Consider the following 16335-nt stretch of genomic DNA (forward strand, 5'->3'; position numbering starts at 1 on the left):
ATGTGTTAGCTTTGAGAAATGATTACCTTCAAAGCACAGTATCTATTTAGAAGTCACAGTCCCTCTCAAGGCAGGCTCTTTCTAAGTTAAGAAATTGATAGTCATACAGAGACCTTTCCAAAGAGAAATGCATACTACATTTTTTTTTTTCCCAAGAGATAATAATCATTTCCCTAAACTAGCTGTTCTAAAAACAGACTCTGGGAACCAGCATCGTACCGCACCACTGGCCTATCCAAATTCCCCTAACCTCCACCCAGTTTACACTATTCATCACACTTAGCACTGGCTGGCATTTTGCCGCTACCTATTTTTTATGTCTCTCCTCACACCTCCACCTCCCATAAGCCCCATAAATTCAAAACCTCCTCTGTTTTATCATCACTGTGTCCCCCAGCATGCAGAACAAAATGTACTCAAAAAGTATTTGTTTAGGGGCGCCTGAGTGGCTCAGTTGGTTAAGCGACTGCTTTCGGCTCAGGTCATGATCCTGGAGTCCCTGGATCGAGTCCCGCATCGGGCTCCCTGCTCAGCAGGGAGCCTGCTTCTCCCTCTGACCCTCTCCCCTCTCATGTGCTCTCTCTCTCATTCTCTCTGTCTCAAATAAATAAATAAAAAAAAAAAAAAAATTTTTAAAAAAAAAAAAAAAAAAAAAAGTATTTGTTTATTGAATCATAAAATTAGTGAGAGCCCCCTAGTTGATACAATGTACTTTTGGACTATTACTAATGAAAACACCTACTCTTTTGTTTCATGAATGATTTAATAATTCACTGTGTTTAGCAAAAGGAATGTCAATTTTCTATTTAACTGTACTTGGTTCTAATGGTATTAGGCGGACCTGGGATCTTTTGCCCAGATAAAGAGAACTATGTGATTCTCCCAAAGCAACTATGTATTGCATCTCTACAGCAACCATGTTATAAAACAGAAAATGCTAAATGCTCAGGTTATTGGGTCTCCCCAAAACTCTTCTACACATTTATCAATGATACTCCAGCTTAGGTTGATTTGTAAAATTTTCTGCTCCCAAGAGTCACAAAACTCGTTCACTAAGCAAACTTTACTGAGGAGTCCACAACGTGCTAGGCATTCTGCTAAGGGCCAGGGATACAGCCATAAAGAAGTATAATCTTGGTTGTCAAGAAATTCACAAGCTGACTGGGAGGACAAACATGTAAATAAATAAGTACAAGCAGAATGGTAATGGTACTTAAGAAGTACATACAAAGCAGACCGAGGGCACAAAGGTAGAAGCACTGATTCTGAAGGGAGGTCAAGACAGGCTCTTGGAAAAGGGGAAAGCTTTAAGTGGATGTTGAAGAACATGCTATGGAAGGAGAGAAGCACATTCCACACAGCAGGATCAGCATGGGCAAAGGTACAAAAGAGTGAAATAAACTCCACTGGACCCAGGGAACAGTAAGTTTTAGTCTAATATAGCTGGAACTTAGTAGGTTCTCGCAGAAAAAGGAGGTAGAAGCCAAAGAGGTCAGTTTTGACCAGGTCACGTAAACCCTTGAATGCCATGCAAGACTTGTTCCTATTAGCACTAGGGGATCATTAAGTCATTTTCAGCAGGAAAGACATGCAAGACTGTGTTTTACAAAGTCTTTTTACAAAGATGACTTTGGCATTAGTGTGAAGAGGCTAGAGGTGGGGGGGGAGGGAGAAACTGAAGGCAGAGTCAGGAAGGAAGCTGCATTTATAGGCCAGATAAGAGAAAATCAGGGTTCAACTTCAGCAATGACAATGGGATAGACAGAAAGGACCAGATTACTTACTGTGCAACAGGTAATATTTAATTCATTTTGATCTTGTAAATCTACGAGGTACAAACCAAGGGACAAAAGATCCAACTGTTCAAGGTCATACAGTAACCCAGGCATTCTGGCTCTCAACTATACCCTTTATCTTCACACTATATATCCTAGAGTTTCTCAAATTTTAATGTGCATACAAATCTCTTAGGGATCTTGTTAAAATGCAATTCAGTGGGTCTGATATAGGGCCTGAGATTCTGCATTTTAAAAAATTTCCCACATGAGGGGCGCCTGGGTGGCTCAGTCAGTTAAGCTTCTGACTTGTGATTCTGGCTCCAGTCACAATCTCAGGGTTGTGAGATCGAGTCCCTCATTGGGCTGACCGCTAGGCATGGAGTCTGCTTGGGATTCTCCCTTGCCCTCTGCTTCTCCCTCTCGCTCTCTCTCCTCCTCCCTCTCTATAAGTAAATAAATAAATACATAAAAGCAGTAATTGTTTCCCAGGTGATGTCAGTGCTGTTTTGATTATTCCTTGAGTACCAGGCTTTGGGGCGTGGGGGTGGGGGTGGCTCTTGGACCTCAACAAGGAGGTCTAAGCTGGAGGTAAAGATGTGGGCATCATCACTCTATAGGTGGTCCTTAAAGCCATATGCCTAGGCTGAAAAGAGGGCTAAGAGAGAGGACAGGTCAAACATAACTCAAAGATAAGAAAGCCAAAGAGTGATTCAGCCAGATGAAAACAAGCTACTCACTTTGACAACTGAACATCTTTTCTACTTGAGCCTTGTTTATAGTGGACTGAGGAACAGAATGTTAAATGAGTAGGAAGGGCTATGTATTTCGAGGGGGTTGGAAGAAAATAAAAGACAGGTGCAGAACTAATTGAAGGAAAAGGCAGAGGGACAAAAAAAAAAAAAAAAAGACCTGTTACTTTTTTTATACGATGATGGAAACAAATAAGTAGGTTTCCAGGCATAGGAAGCGCTTCAATTTCTTTAAATTTTGTTAATACTCTAAAATACTTAATTCTTTCCACATATTTCTCAAGCACTTGTTATTTGCCAGAACTGTTCTGAGATCTCTGGATACATTAGTTAACAAAATTCACAAAGTTCCATGCTCTCATGGAGCTTACAGTTTTGTAGTTGAGGACACACAATAACCAAAATAAATACATTGCATATAGTAGGTTAAGAGGATGTGTTGTGGAGAACAAAGAAAAGAACAAGCAGAAGAGGGTAAGTGAAATCAGGAGTGCTGGTGAGCAGATATGGGGGGTGCCATCTCATTGGGGGGCCTCACTGAACACATGAGGGGAGAGTGTGAGAGTGGAGAGCTGCAGGAGGTCACAGGGAGTGAGGGGAGAGAGAGAGTAAAACATGGAGTCAGACTTGGCCAACCTATTAAATAGAACAACAGACTATTCAGAAAATGAAAAAAAATAAGAAAAAAAAATCAAATTCATCAGAATCAAACTATGATTAAATCAAATCCTGACAGCTTTATTATTTCTGGTGCCAGATGGTGATTGCTTTTATTACTGTATATACGCTTCTTACTAATTTTTTAAAAAAAATTATGTAAACTGTGTAGTATTATCCTCTGAAAATCAATAAAGTTTAATTTATCTACATAGGACTTACTCGCAGTCGTATAAGAGGCTTCTCTGGCTGTCGAGAATTTCCCAGACGTTCTCGTTCAGCATTTTCAAGCATTTCTTTAATCTCAAAATAAAAATATTGTCATGACTTGGGGGAAGGACACTACTCTAGCGGGTAGAGGTCAGAGAGGACATTGTTGAACTCCTACAATGCAACCTCCCACAACAAAGGATTACCCAGTCTAAAATGTCAGTTGTGTTAAGGCTGAAAGACCTGACATAGGCCTGACCAATCAATCCATTTTCCACCTCCCAGGGACACACACATGACCTCAGTCTAACAGAAAGCAGTGCTAGGAGTTGATCTGGAATGACTGGGAAAACAGGTTCTTTCTGTTCTAAGGACTTTGTGAGTCTGGGGGCCACCCGGTGGACATACTGTCCTCAGGGTGAAGCTTCAGACAACTACCTACAGAGCGGGTGTCATGGGGGCTAAACACAGAAACTACAGTCTTAATATGAGTTTTTGGGTCTAGTCCTCTTGAAACCAGCATACTCTTCAACTTTTCAGCTATGTGAGTTACACGTTGCCGGGAAGGCCGTGACACTGGGTGAGTGATTTCATCTAAGGTTCGGTTATTCTTTCCATAAAATGCAGATGACAGGCTCTACCTACCTACAGCACTGTTGAGTGGATTAAATGCAAAATCCTATCAACAGTGCCCAGAATATATGAGCGATCGATGAATATCAGTGATAACTATAAGAATTACAAGCAATTAATGGTATTAAGCTGTCAATTTACATATTATCAAGTGCATTTGCGCAACTTCAGCAGCAGCTCTAGAATTTCTCAGAAGTTCAGGGTGGCAAATCTGCATGGAAGGTGAGGTATGGTACTTATGCGGAAGCTACAAGGCGCATAGCAGACACATTTAAAGATTTCATGTGGGGTACTTTTCAGGGTGAAAGGGATGCTTAACAGAGATTATTAGAGATGCTAAGGCTTTCCTCATCCTCCACAGTATCCTCCCATTCCCAGTCAAAGCCACCGCCTGCTTTCATAAATAAAATGAACAAATTATCAAATCAGAATAAAAACAAAGAAAAGATTATGTGTAGGTTTTTGAGGAAGAGGAATGGAACCGGGAGGGGGCTTAATTAAACAAAGTTTCTTCTACCTTTAACATTCTTCCATCTCCAAGACTAAAAAAAATGTCTGATACAATTAAACTCATTTATGGAACAGCAGTGCTTCCTTATGGGCTTCATGAGACTGTAACAAGTACAAAGACTTCTTCACTCTACGGAAGTATTTAATTCAATGTAAATCAACTCTCAGCTAAAGCAGATCTCATTGACCTTTATCTAGAGGAATTACCTTCTCCAAACAGAAGCTCTGTATGGCCTGGGTTACTTTAGGATTATCTGGGTTAAAAATGTCTGGATGATCAGCCAGAACAATATCCTCCATGAAAAACTGTCGCACTGTGTGAAGAGGAATTTTCTGCATATTCATCTTCCTTCCTTTTATACGCAGCAAACCGACATGTCTGAAATGAGGCGGGAAATGAAAGCCTAGTCACTCTGTAAATTTTCTTGGGAAAATGTGCACACCAAAACTATCGTATCTCTAAGTTCCTACAAAATATTTCTCTATAAAATCATACTCTTAAAAAAATTTTTTTAACAACTTAATGTTTTATCACCAGAAAAAAAATGTTAACATTCTTCCCCAGAATAAAATCCACTTATCCCTCCCTGCCTAAACAAATAAACACTTTAGTGAGGGAAGACAGACAGACAGTAGGCAGGACATAATGTTACCAGGACTATGACAGTAGTATCGATGGTACAGACTATCACACATACATAGATTATGCGTGAGTATATACGTACACACACATGCATAAAATGAATTAGCAGAACTCTGAAGAAAAAAAGCCAAACTTATATCCTACCATATTCTTTAAACCTATTATTATCATAACGATCAAAATCTGAGTGGATTCAAAAGATAAAATCCATTATAAAAACTGGGCTTAATCACTGTTAACTACTTTATCATATAATTCCCCTAAAGAATTAAAAGAAATGAGATATGCTATAATGTTGCATTTATAACCAGAAAAATCTCAATTAAATGGCTTTAGGTGAATTTGTTTATAAATGGACTTTGTGAAATTAGTAATCATCATCCATAGCACTCTAACTTGAAATTTAATTGGTAAAAGTGTTAGCCCTGAATATGTCTAATGAGCAGCAAAATCATTAACACTACTGGGACGCTATCCTGTTGAAAATGGCTTTAAGATCTGGGAAAATAGTAAGACTACATCAAATAACTAATCTTCATAAAGAAATCTATCATATAAAAAACCATCAGTACTTTGAACCTGTAGGATGATTATAGCAAGAATTTCATTTTAATTGATTTGCAAAACAAAACAATTACTTACTTCTTTACAGCTTCTCCTGGGGAAAGAGAAGTAACCACTGAACTTCCAGGTTGTGATACATAAAAGAGCTGTTGTTCATTTTTGGTTGGAGCTATTTTACACTCATGTTCATGGCCCCAGATAACAAGATCAATGAAGTCATCCAAAAATTGTTCTGGAATGAAGTTAGTACTTCCGTGTTTACTCCTATACCAAAATTTTAAAAAATAAATATAAATGTCCAGAGATATAGAAACACTTCATAGTAAGTAAAGCTGTACAGATCTTTCTTTCTCCATTCATTAAAGCCTTATTACATTTCTTATTTGTGCCAGAAACTATTCAAGGGATTAGGGGTGCAAAGATAACACCTAATTCCTCCCCTCAAAAGATTTACAAACTTGCAGGACACAGACAAGTAGGAGCCGCAAGAGAGAAACTGGTCAATTCTACACTGAGAGGCAGATTGCAAAAGGCTTTACAGAGGGAAAGTCAGAAAAGCATGCACTCCATCAACAGTGTGGCTGAGCAGAATGAATGCAGGGAAGAGCTGGGAGTGAAATCAGAAAAGCAGCAGCACGAGCTCTATCAATAGTGAAAATGTATAAATCGCTTTGACTATATGTAAGGTGGGGGGGCAGCCAGAAAATGAAAGTGAGTTAAGTCTAAACTTTGTAGAATAAAAACAAATTTCTAAAGATGTCCAGCCATTTTTTAACATGTTTGTTTACTGATAAGAATGGGAGTTAAGAATTTCAGTCTTACATAAGAGATGAGTTTTCAATATTAAATTTCAAGATGAAGATTTGCAAACTCTGGTTTTATACCTAGATTAGTTGTCATTATTAAAAGATACGTGAAAACCCAAAGTGAGGAAAGACAAGAAGGAAGTTTTCCCTAACACTGACTTTTATCACTGGGAATTTAAGTAAAAGTGATCAAATACTTCAACCTAACATTCACTTAACGCAAATCAATATTCATTCATTCAAGAATATTTCCTGCAGGTCTACTCTGTGCCAGGTGTCCCAGGCCTCTTCTAGATACTGGAGACACAGCAGGGAACAAAGTCCTTGCTAGTGGGGGAGTACGTACATGTGTGTGCATGTGTACTCATACATAATCTGTCAGGTGGTGGTAAGTGCTATAAAGAGAAATAAAGGGAGAAGTGACACAGAACGGGAATGTTACTATGCAGAGGGTGGTCAGGATAGGCTGCTCTGCCAGGCGACACATGAGGAGAGAACCACAACGAGGGATCAAGCATGCAAGGGAAGAAAGGATCAGTCCTCGGCAGAGGGCTCAGTCCTGGACAGAGTCCTGCAGCAGATCGATGGCAGAGGTGTTGAAGTGATAATGTATTCAGTGAGTTCAAGGACAGCAAGGAGAGGAGAATGGCAGAGCAGAAGGAATGCAAGGAAGAGCTGAAAGTGAAATCAGAGAAGCTGCAGGCTCGTGTATCTAGGGATATTTTTATGTAAAAAACATCTATCTAGGATATGACATAATCACAGTTGCTGAAGAAACACAGAATAACCTGAATACTATATGACGCAACTGTGCCTTCATAGAGCACCGACTCTTCATGGAAGAGGGAAGATTATGCTGGTGGGCTGACTCTGATTTGTGACTTAAAAGTTGACCAAAACATCCCTATGGAAATATTTTGTATGATAAGGTGCTCTTCCACTTCAGAGTCTACTTTCTTTTTCAGCCAGAGAAAGAAACCGGCCCATGTATAGACACAAATTGGAAATAAAGTAAAATATAAAAGGCTCCTGAAAAGTCACTCACTAGGACAAACCCTGTTTTTTAAAAGTCCATGAAAGCAATAAAAAAGTACGTAGGAATGGAGAAGGTGACAAATGAGCCTAACGGTATTACAAAAGAACTGCATAATCATGTTGAAGGGGCTGGGGGAAAAGGAGATGGCCTAAGTAAGTCCAGAAGTGGTGTTTTAACTAGATACAGTAAGGCTAAAGACTAAAATAGCTTATGTAAACACTAGTTGGCAAATTTGTTTCTCATGGGTACCGGTCAGCAATTTTGAAATTACCTTATATGTCAACCAATAAGTAAATATATTATAGATAATATGATCCAGGTTTCTGTTAGAGAAAGAACTCCCACATAAAAAAAGGGAGAAGAAAAAAAAATGAACCCTGTCGGGCTGGGTTAGAATAACTACAAACTCATGCTTGCCTGTGTGTTTTTAACAAACACAGATGTGTATTCACAGGTTAGGATATATACACATATTTCCTTAACTCTGATCACTGAGGGCTGAGAGAGTCCCAGCTGCAACAAGCACATCTATCGGCCATATCTGGGTTTCTAAATACTGTTCTCCAAAAAAGGCAATCAGGGCTCCACGGAAAAGTGGTTGATTCCAGGGCTAGGGTACAAAATACAAGATGAGCCTGGAGCATCTCGTGGTACCAGAAAGTGAAGGACATGATCAAAAATAAATAAATAAAAAGGAAGAGGGCATGATGAAAGGACAAAGAGGCTAAAATACAAGAACTCTCAATGGTCAAAACTGGAACAATTAGAGCAACAACAACAACAAAAAACCTGACAGTACTGGATTATAACTCAAAGGGTAATAAATATCCTTCAAGTCCGTAACAACATAAATAAATGAACAAATAAACGAGAGAGAAGGGACAAATCTTCCTTATAGAAGAATTTCAATTAATAAATGCAAAAAGAATGAGGGAAAATAAAAAACAACAATTGCAACACCACAGTATTCATTGCTGGAAATGAGATCCACCAAAGGATGCTAAAATTAGCGGGCAAAATTTTAAGGACAAACAGGATATTCATATACCCTCCAAGTATTTTTCCCAAAGTATTAATTACAAAATGGAAAATGGGACCTTGACCCTGGAGCAACCTAGCATACACCACCTTCATCAAATGATCAATGTTATCATCACCAGCAACTAACCATTATCAACATCATACTACCCATTCCCATTCCTGATGCTGCCATTCCACCTCTCATTCTGGTTGAAGTTCTTGGAGTCACTTATGACTTTTCCTTCTGACTTTCCCCTACTTTGGGATAGTAGAAAGGGTAGCAGAACTGGGAAGCCCTAAGCGAGTCGAAGAACAAACTCCCAGTGGTGCCAACTTATAGGGAGACCGCACTTACTAAAACTCTGGCCTGCTCCTCCTCCTTTGAAACCCACTGTTTGAGAGCCCACATAAGGCTGCCTTGTAAAGCCTTCTCTTTCACGGGGCACTTAGTGGGCTTTAGTACCAGAGTATTCTGCACTGAATAAATATCTGTTCAGTAATAAATTATACAATCAGGCCCAAACCCCTCTGGAGTCTTCCTTGTAACTTCTCAGGTTTGTCCCTTCCACATCAGTTTCACCGCCATCACTACCGTCATTCCACACTTTAACTGGAGTCACCACACAATACATCCTGCATCGAGTCTTCCGTCCTTTCAATCAGTCCTGCACCCTACCAATAGATCAAACTTCTTCAAAATGCTAACAAAAGGCAGCTGATCTAGCTACATTTGATATATTCTAGAAAAACACCTGATATATGCATCAGGAGATGCATGTAAGAGTATTCACAACAAAAAGGTTTAAAAAAGCAAGACTCTGGAAATAACACAAAACATTCACCAACACAAGAAAAACTGTAACTGTACAGATCAGTGAAAATTAATTATGCTTTTAAGCATCAAAATGGATGAATCTTAGTAATATAATGTGGAAAATAATAAGCCAGCTACAAAATACACAGCAGGGTTCCAGTTTAACCAAAACTAAATACTCGTGAAAGATAGAGATGTGATTAAATGATAAAGCAAAGCAACAGACTGATTAAATACAATTAAAAACAGTGTTTCCCTCTGGGTATGTAGAAAGAGATGGGGTCAAGGAAGTGCATGGGATAATGTACTGGTAATGCTCTACTTCTCTGCTGAATTTAAGAGTATTCAATTTTATGGTTATTCTTGTGCCTTATCCATATGTCATAAATATTCTTTACAGATACGATTTATTGGAAACAATTTCAAAATGCAGTCACACAAAGCTCATGTAAGTTTTGCATGATCCTGCACTGACAACTTTCAAAGAATAAGGAACATTTTATGGAAATATGGAAGCCTGGAAACAGAGATTTGAGGAACCTCAATACTTGACTCAAAAATTTAGAAGGGCGCCTGGGTGGCTCAGTTGGTTGGGCGACTGCCTTCGGCTCAGGTCATGATCCTGGAGTCCCGGGATCGAGTCCCACGTTGGGCTCCCTGATCAGCAGGGAGTCTGCCTCTCTCTCTGACCCTCCCCCCTCTCATGCTCTCTATCTCATTCTCTCTCTCAAATAAATGAATAAAATCTTTAAAAAAAAAAAAAAAATTTAGAAAAAAAAATTTTTTTCCCGAAGAATACTTTTACCTGTTCTGATGAATCACAAATAAGTTAAACCAAGAGTTCTCATCTTCTTTTGGTCTCAACATTGTTACTTTTTTATTGACGAACATTCGATAGAGCCTTTCATCTGGAATGGAACCTGAAACAGACATTATTTTAAAACTGGTTTCTTTTAAAAATCAATGTTTTCTTTCTAAATTATGTGTTTCTTCAAATATTTCATTTTCTTATTAGAGATATATTTGAAATCTGGAATCATTATTTACAAATGATTGTGTTCCAGGTTCTTGCATGACAGCTGCTGAGAAGACACTTGTAATTTAAAAAATGTTTCCCATGCCAGGCATACATACCTTCAAAATCTGGAAAACATGGCATGAAAATTTGAAGTTTTCTATGCTTAAATTCTTATTAAAATTTCCAGTAGTACTGTTTTTCACTATCCCTTTATTTATTATACATACTTTTGATCTAATATACACATTATAAACTAGAAATGTTAAAAAGGATGAGAATACTTAAATACATTTATTTTTTATCTCATTCTTTTTAACATCTTTATTTTATAATGTGTGTATCAGATCACTATTCTTATATATATATTTTTAAATAAGGATATTATGCTTTTTATTAATATAATGACTTTTAAATAATTCTTCCTGTACCCCAAAGGATCACCTTAGTCTAGTGGAGAAGGCCAAAAAAACAACTAAATACATAAATTCCACTTTTAAATATCATAAAAGGGAAAAAGGATGCTAAGATGGCAAATATCAGTGGGGGGACAAGTTGCTACTTTATGCAGTCATTAGGGAAGGCCCTGGAAGAAAAGCCAATAATGCAGAAGCCAAGAACTGGAAAAAGTCTAGCTTCTTAAAGAGAATTTCTAGAGTGTGACCAATGGAACAGATGGTGGAATGCAGAACATATAAACTGGAAACAAAAAAGTCAAGACATACAAAGTCCAGGGCATTAGAAGGTTGATCTACTTAGGTGTTGAAGCCTTGAGAACGCTGACAAAATCTGAAAGTAGGTAGGTGAAAAATTTGAGGGGAAAGGGCAGGGCAGTTTAGCCAATTAGCCTCAAGGGAGGCAGGGTGTTTATAGACAGGAAAGGAAGTGGCAAGCAGGGAGAAGGGGGATAAGTGATTCTTTCCCCCCACCCCCCTACCCCCGCTTCTGCCTTAAAGTCTGTAAGAAGCCAGAGAGAAGTGTGTGGGACACAGAACCTTAGGGATCAGTCAGTTTCCCTGTAGGTCGGGAGTAGAGAAGAAACGTGAAATGTGGGAATCTGTTAACTGTAGAGAGAGGGCTGGGGTGAGAATGTGGGGTGGGGGGTGGAATCCAGTTAAGGAGAAAAGAACAGGATGAAATGAGAGTTTGGGAGAAAATGGATGACCTGAGCAATGCTCCAGGCAGTGCCTGAGACATATTGGGATCTGGCTTAGTCTGAAAGTAGGAGATCACCCATTTTCTGCAGATATGATCCCTAGCACTGCAGTGATTAAAATACCTGTTAGCATCTTTTGAAAAAGTATTATTTCACTTCTTGCTCTACCACTTGTGAAATCAGACATAACACTCTGATCTCATTTTCCCTCTCTCTAAAATATAGATAACCATGATGCTTTTCTACTTTTTAGAAATCATGAGGGTGCCTGGGTGGCTCAGTCATTAAGCGTCTGCCTTTGGCTCAGGTCATGATCCCGGAATCCTGGGGTCAAGTCCCACATCGGGCTCCCTACACAGCGGAGAGTCTGCTTCTCTCTCTGACCCTCACCCCACTTGTGCTCTCTCTCTCGCTCGCTCTCAAATAAATAATCTTAAAAAAAAAAGAAAGAAAGAAATCATGAAAACTGGACAAAGACTGTAAAAGTTCCCTAGGGTAAGTATTTACATAAACCACCCATCATAATTATTCTTTTAAAAAACATATACAAAGAGGGGCTCCTGGGTGGCTCAGTCAGTTAAGTGTCTGCCTTTGGCTCAGGTCATGACCTCAGGGTCCTGGGATGGAGTGCCCAATCAGGTTCCCTGCTCAGCTGGGAGTCTGCTTCTCCCTCTCCTGCTCCCCCTGCTTGTGCTCTCTCTCAGTTGGGCAAATAAATAAATAAAATCTTAAAAATAAAATATACACACACATACACACAGAGACTTGAATGAAGTAAATAAAGTCTCCTAAGCTTCTATTATATTAAAATCACTCAAAAATATAAAAACTATGTTAAGGTTACAGTGTGAAATTTTTCCTAATTTCTCTCAGGGCCCATGATTTAACATGGAATATAATTTTTAAAATTATACACAATAAAAACAGCAAAGCTATAGCATTCATAAAACAAAGTATCAAGCTGAACTTAATCCAAGGAAGACTCAACAAACAGACTTTGAATGCACTCTAAATTAAATATTCTTTGATTTTTTGTTCATATGGAATCAAGCCTAGCAAATAGGTTTTTACCTACTGGACACTAAATAAATTGAAGATAGCCATGTTGATAAAGCAAATATTCTGAGCATTACAGATGACAGCTCTGAGCTAGCAACGTCTAACAAAAATACAATGAGAGCCTCTAACGCAGGCCAAATATGTAATTTTAAATTTTCTAATAACCATATTAAAACAAGTAAAAAGAAACAGGTGAAATTAATTTATTTAAGCTAATATATTAATAAGGTATTTTACATTTTTTTTCTAAGTCTTGGAAATCTCCTGTGATTTTATATTTACAGCGTATCTCAATTCAGACCAGCCGCATTTCAAGTGCTCAGTAGCTACATGAAGCTGGTAGTTATTGTACTGGACAGTGAAGCTTCAGACATTTCAAAGACTTCCAAGATACCAAAATGCAGCTTTTCAAATTACTCTATAATTCTAACATTCAGGATTCTATATCTGAGTCTAAAAGAAAGAAAGAAATCAACAACAGAAACTAAAGGAATTTTTTTTTTAACCAAAACTGCTATTAAAAGAAGTATCAAGGGGTAGTGGTCTTTATTAAACACAAAAAATTTCAACCAAAACCTTCTATCATTTTTTATAGTCACTTATCAGGAATAATTAGAATGGCCTCACTTTTTTCCATACATCAACAAAGTTAATTCCAGAATTTGATTTCAGTTGTTGTTTAAGCAACTATTTATTGACATAAACAGTAAAATAAAATCATCTTACCTAAGCCATATAGAGCAATTTTTGTGCTTCCTTTTTGGAGCAAAACTGGACTAATGTCTATCTTCTCCACAGACATTGAACGTCCAAAATGATTTACAAATCCAGCACAACTTAAAATATCTAGGGCGCAGAGTGCGTCTGCCTATGCAAAATATTTTCAAAGAATATTAATGTATATCTAAAAAGAAGTAATCTACATATAACATTATTACCTATTAAAGTATATTCCATATACTAAAACAGATTAAGATAGTGCCTTCTCAAAACAAAACAGATTAAGATAGTGCCTTCTCAAAACAAAATTACAATAGCAAAAGTATTTGCTACCTTTCTTCAATTACAAATGACCTACTGCAACTGGAACCACGTGCTAAATACACAGTTAACATTTCATCAAAACTTATGATGTGGGGCGCCTAGGTGGCTCAGTCGGTTAAGCATCTGCCTTTGGCTCAGGTCATGATCCTGGGGTCCTGGGATCGAGCCCCGCATCAGGCTCCCTGCTCAGTGGGGAGTCTGCTTCTCCCTCTGCCCCTCCTCCTGCTCATACTCAACTCGTGCTCTCTCTACCCCAAATAAATAAATGAAATCTTGAGGGAAAAAAAAAACTTATGATGTCTTGGCCACCAAAAATAAAAACCAGGGGCACCTGGGTGCCTCAGTTGTTTAAATGTCCCACTCTTGATCTCAGCTCAGGTCTTGATCTCAGAGGCATGAGTTCAAGACCAGCATTAAAAAATAAATTAATTAATAAAAACCAGCCCTGAATTAAGTGCTTTGTAATATTAAGCAGACCTCTTAAGCCATGGGGAAAAAAAAAAAAAACTAGGCAACTAATGATTTATGATATTAATGATCAGATAAAACAAAAAGATATTTTAAGTGCAGGACCTCTATTATTGCTTCCCCATCAAACAGGCAATAAGATGATCTAATTTAGATTTAAAACTTTTGATGAGAAATCATTTCCTACAGGTAAGATTTTGAGATAAGAGACACAAACACCAGGTAAACTATAAAGTTTTATACAAATGTTAGGTATTCATTCCTACTCCTGGTTATTTATTGTTAACTTCAGCACTAATGAAATAAAAGCATACCTCACACACCAATTATAATCCAGATTTTAGAAAATTATCTAAAAAGCAGTATAAAAGCTTATATATATAAATGATACAAAGTCAACTTGACTTTCTGACTCAATTTGACTAAAAATTTCTGGGAAGGACAAGAATGCTTTCCACAAACTAAAGTGACAACAAACTGTAAGAACCCAATAATTACCCCTGTGGGATCATCATGATTGCCATGAATACTAAACACTGGAATCGAAATGTTGAGATTGTCATCTTGGTAGTTCACCCACGGAAACCTTAAAAAAAAAGAAATTAATGCTTCTATAAAAGACAAAAGCTGTTTTCCCCAATATCCTCCTCTAAAAAAATTAATGCAATTATGGGCAAACTGGACGATATAAGTTGGCAGAAAACCACTAGTTTGGAGCTTTAAAGAAATAAAATGACAGGCAACAATTCATTTCAATTCAAGTTTGAAGTATCTCAAAGTACTACACTTTAAAGAAAACACTGCAATATACGGTATTTGTGAACTGTATGATTATACCTGACTAATGGAAAGTAAAGAGGTCTTAAGAATTTTGAAAGCCTTTGTATATAGTTATTTGTAGGAGGAGGAGGGATGGAAACACACCCTCTTTGGAATCCAAGATTCAAAATTCCAGCTCTATCACTTACTACTTGTGCAATTTACAAGTCTCCCACCCACTTCTGCCCCTAGTCATCCAGCTCTTCTTCTCAGAGGCAAATGCAATTAGCAACTTCTAGTGTATCTCTGCAATAATGTCCTATACCTTCATTAGCAAATAAATGCACCTCCTTCCTTCTTACACAAATGGTAGCACAATATGGATTTCTGTACCCTGCTTTTTCATTTCATGTTTTAGAAACCATTCGATATTAGTACATAAAGAGCTTCCTTGTTCTTTCTTTGGCAGGACGGTACTTCAATTGAATGGGCTATCACAATGTGTTTAAGTAGTTACCTAACCCATGGACATTTAGAATATTTCTAGTTTTTTTGCTTTACAAATAATGCTACAGTGGGTAATCTTGTACAAAGTTGCCCTTGTGCAAGTGTAAGAAAATATTTAGAAGGAAATGAGGTCAAAGGATAAGCATGCATTTGTAAATTTGAAAATACTGCCAACTTCCCTCCATAGAAGTTGGACAGATTTACACATAATATAACAGCAATGCATGAGAGACAACTTTTTCCCTTTATTCTATCAACATAGTAAGCCACCAAGCTTTTAAATTTATGCCCGTGGTTCTAAACCCTAGCGGCATGTTAGAATCATCTAGGAATCTTTTAAGATGTAACAATGCCGGGCGCCTGGGTGGCTCAGTTGGTTAAGCGACAACCTTCGGCTCAGGTCATGATCCTGGAGTCCCAGGATCGAGTCCCGCATCAGGCTCCTTGCTCAGCGAGGAGTCTGCTTCTCCCTCTGACCCTCCCCCCCACATGCTCTCTCTCTCTCAAATAAATTTAAAAAAATTAAAAAAAAAAAAAAAAGATGTAACAATGCCGATGACACACTCAGAGAGTATTTGACCTGGAGACTGTTTATTAGTATCTTTTTTAATACTTCTAGGTAACTACAATGTGCACCCAGAATGGAAAATCACGGATTTATGCCAATCTGACAGGAGAAAAATATCTCAGTAGAGCTTAAGTTTGTATCTTTCTTATGAATGAATTCTATTTTGTATTTTTCATATTCTTATAATATATTTAAATGCCACTTTTTCTGCGAACTATATCCATATTCTTTTACCTACGTTTTTATTCACTCTTGGATTTTTAAAATTGATTTGAAACAGCTATTTATCTATTGGGGAAATGAGACTTTAATTTGCAATGAGTTGCAAATATTCTTCCT

At 37.8% G+C, this 16335-nt stretch overlaps 1 protein-coding gene across 1 annotated transcript in view; it reads right to left on the bottom strand.

Annotated features, from left to right (window-relative positions):
* MRE11 (MRE11 homolog, double strand break repair nuclease) overlaps positions 1 to 16335 on the bottom strand; it is a 74873-nt gene that overhangs the window by 46485 nt on the left and 12053 nt on the right. The window contains exons 4-9 of the mRNA XM_044919250.1: positions 14661 to 14748; positions 13377 to 13518; positions 10226 to 10340; positions 5823 to 6008; positions 4745 to 4916; positions 3407 to 3487 (exon numbers count right to left, since the gene is read on the bottom strand). Coding sequence (XP_044775185.1) covers positions 3407 to 3487; positions 4745 to 4916; positions 5823 to 6008; positions 10226 to 10340; positions 13377 to 13518; positions 14661 to 14748 — 784 coding nt within the window. The remainder of the gene's footprint in view (positions 1 to 3406; positions 3488 to 4744; positions 4917 to 5822; positions 6009 to 10225; positions 10341 to 13376; positions 13519 to 14660; positions 14749 to 16335) is intronic.

This window comes from Neomonachus schauinslandi, chromosome 11, assembly GCF_002201575.2.
Source record: "Neomonachus schauinslandi chromosome 11, ASM220157v2, whole genome shotgun sequence".
Lineage (NCBI taxonomy): Eukaryota > Metazoa > Chordata > Mammalia > Carnivora > Phocidae > Neomonachus > Neomonachus schauinslandi.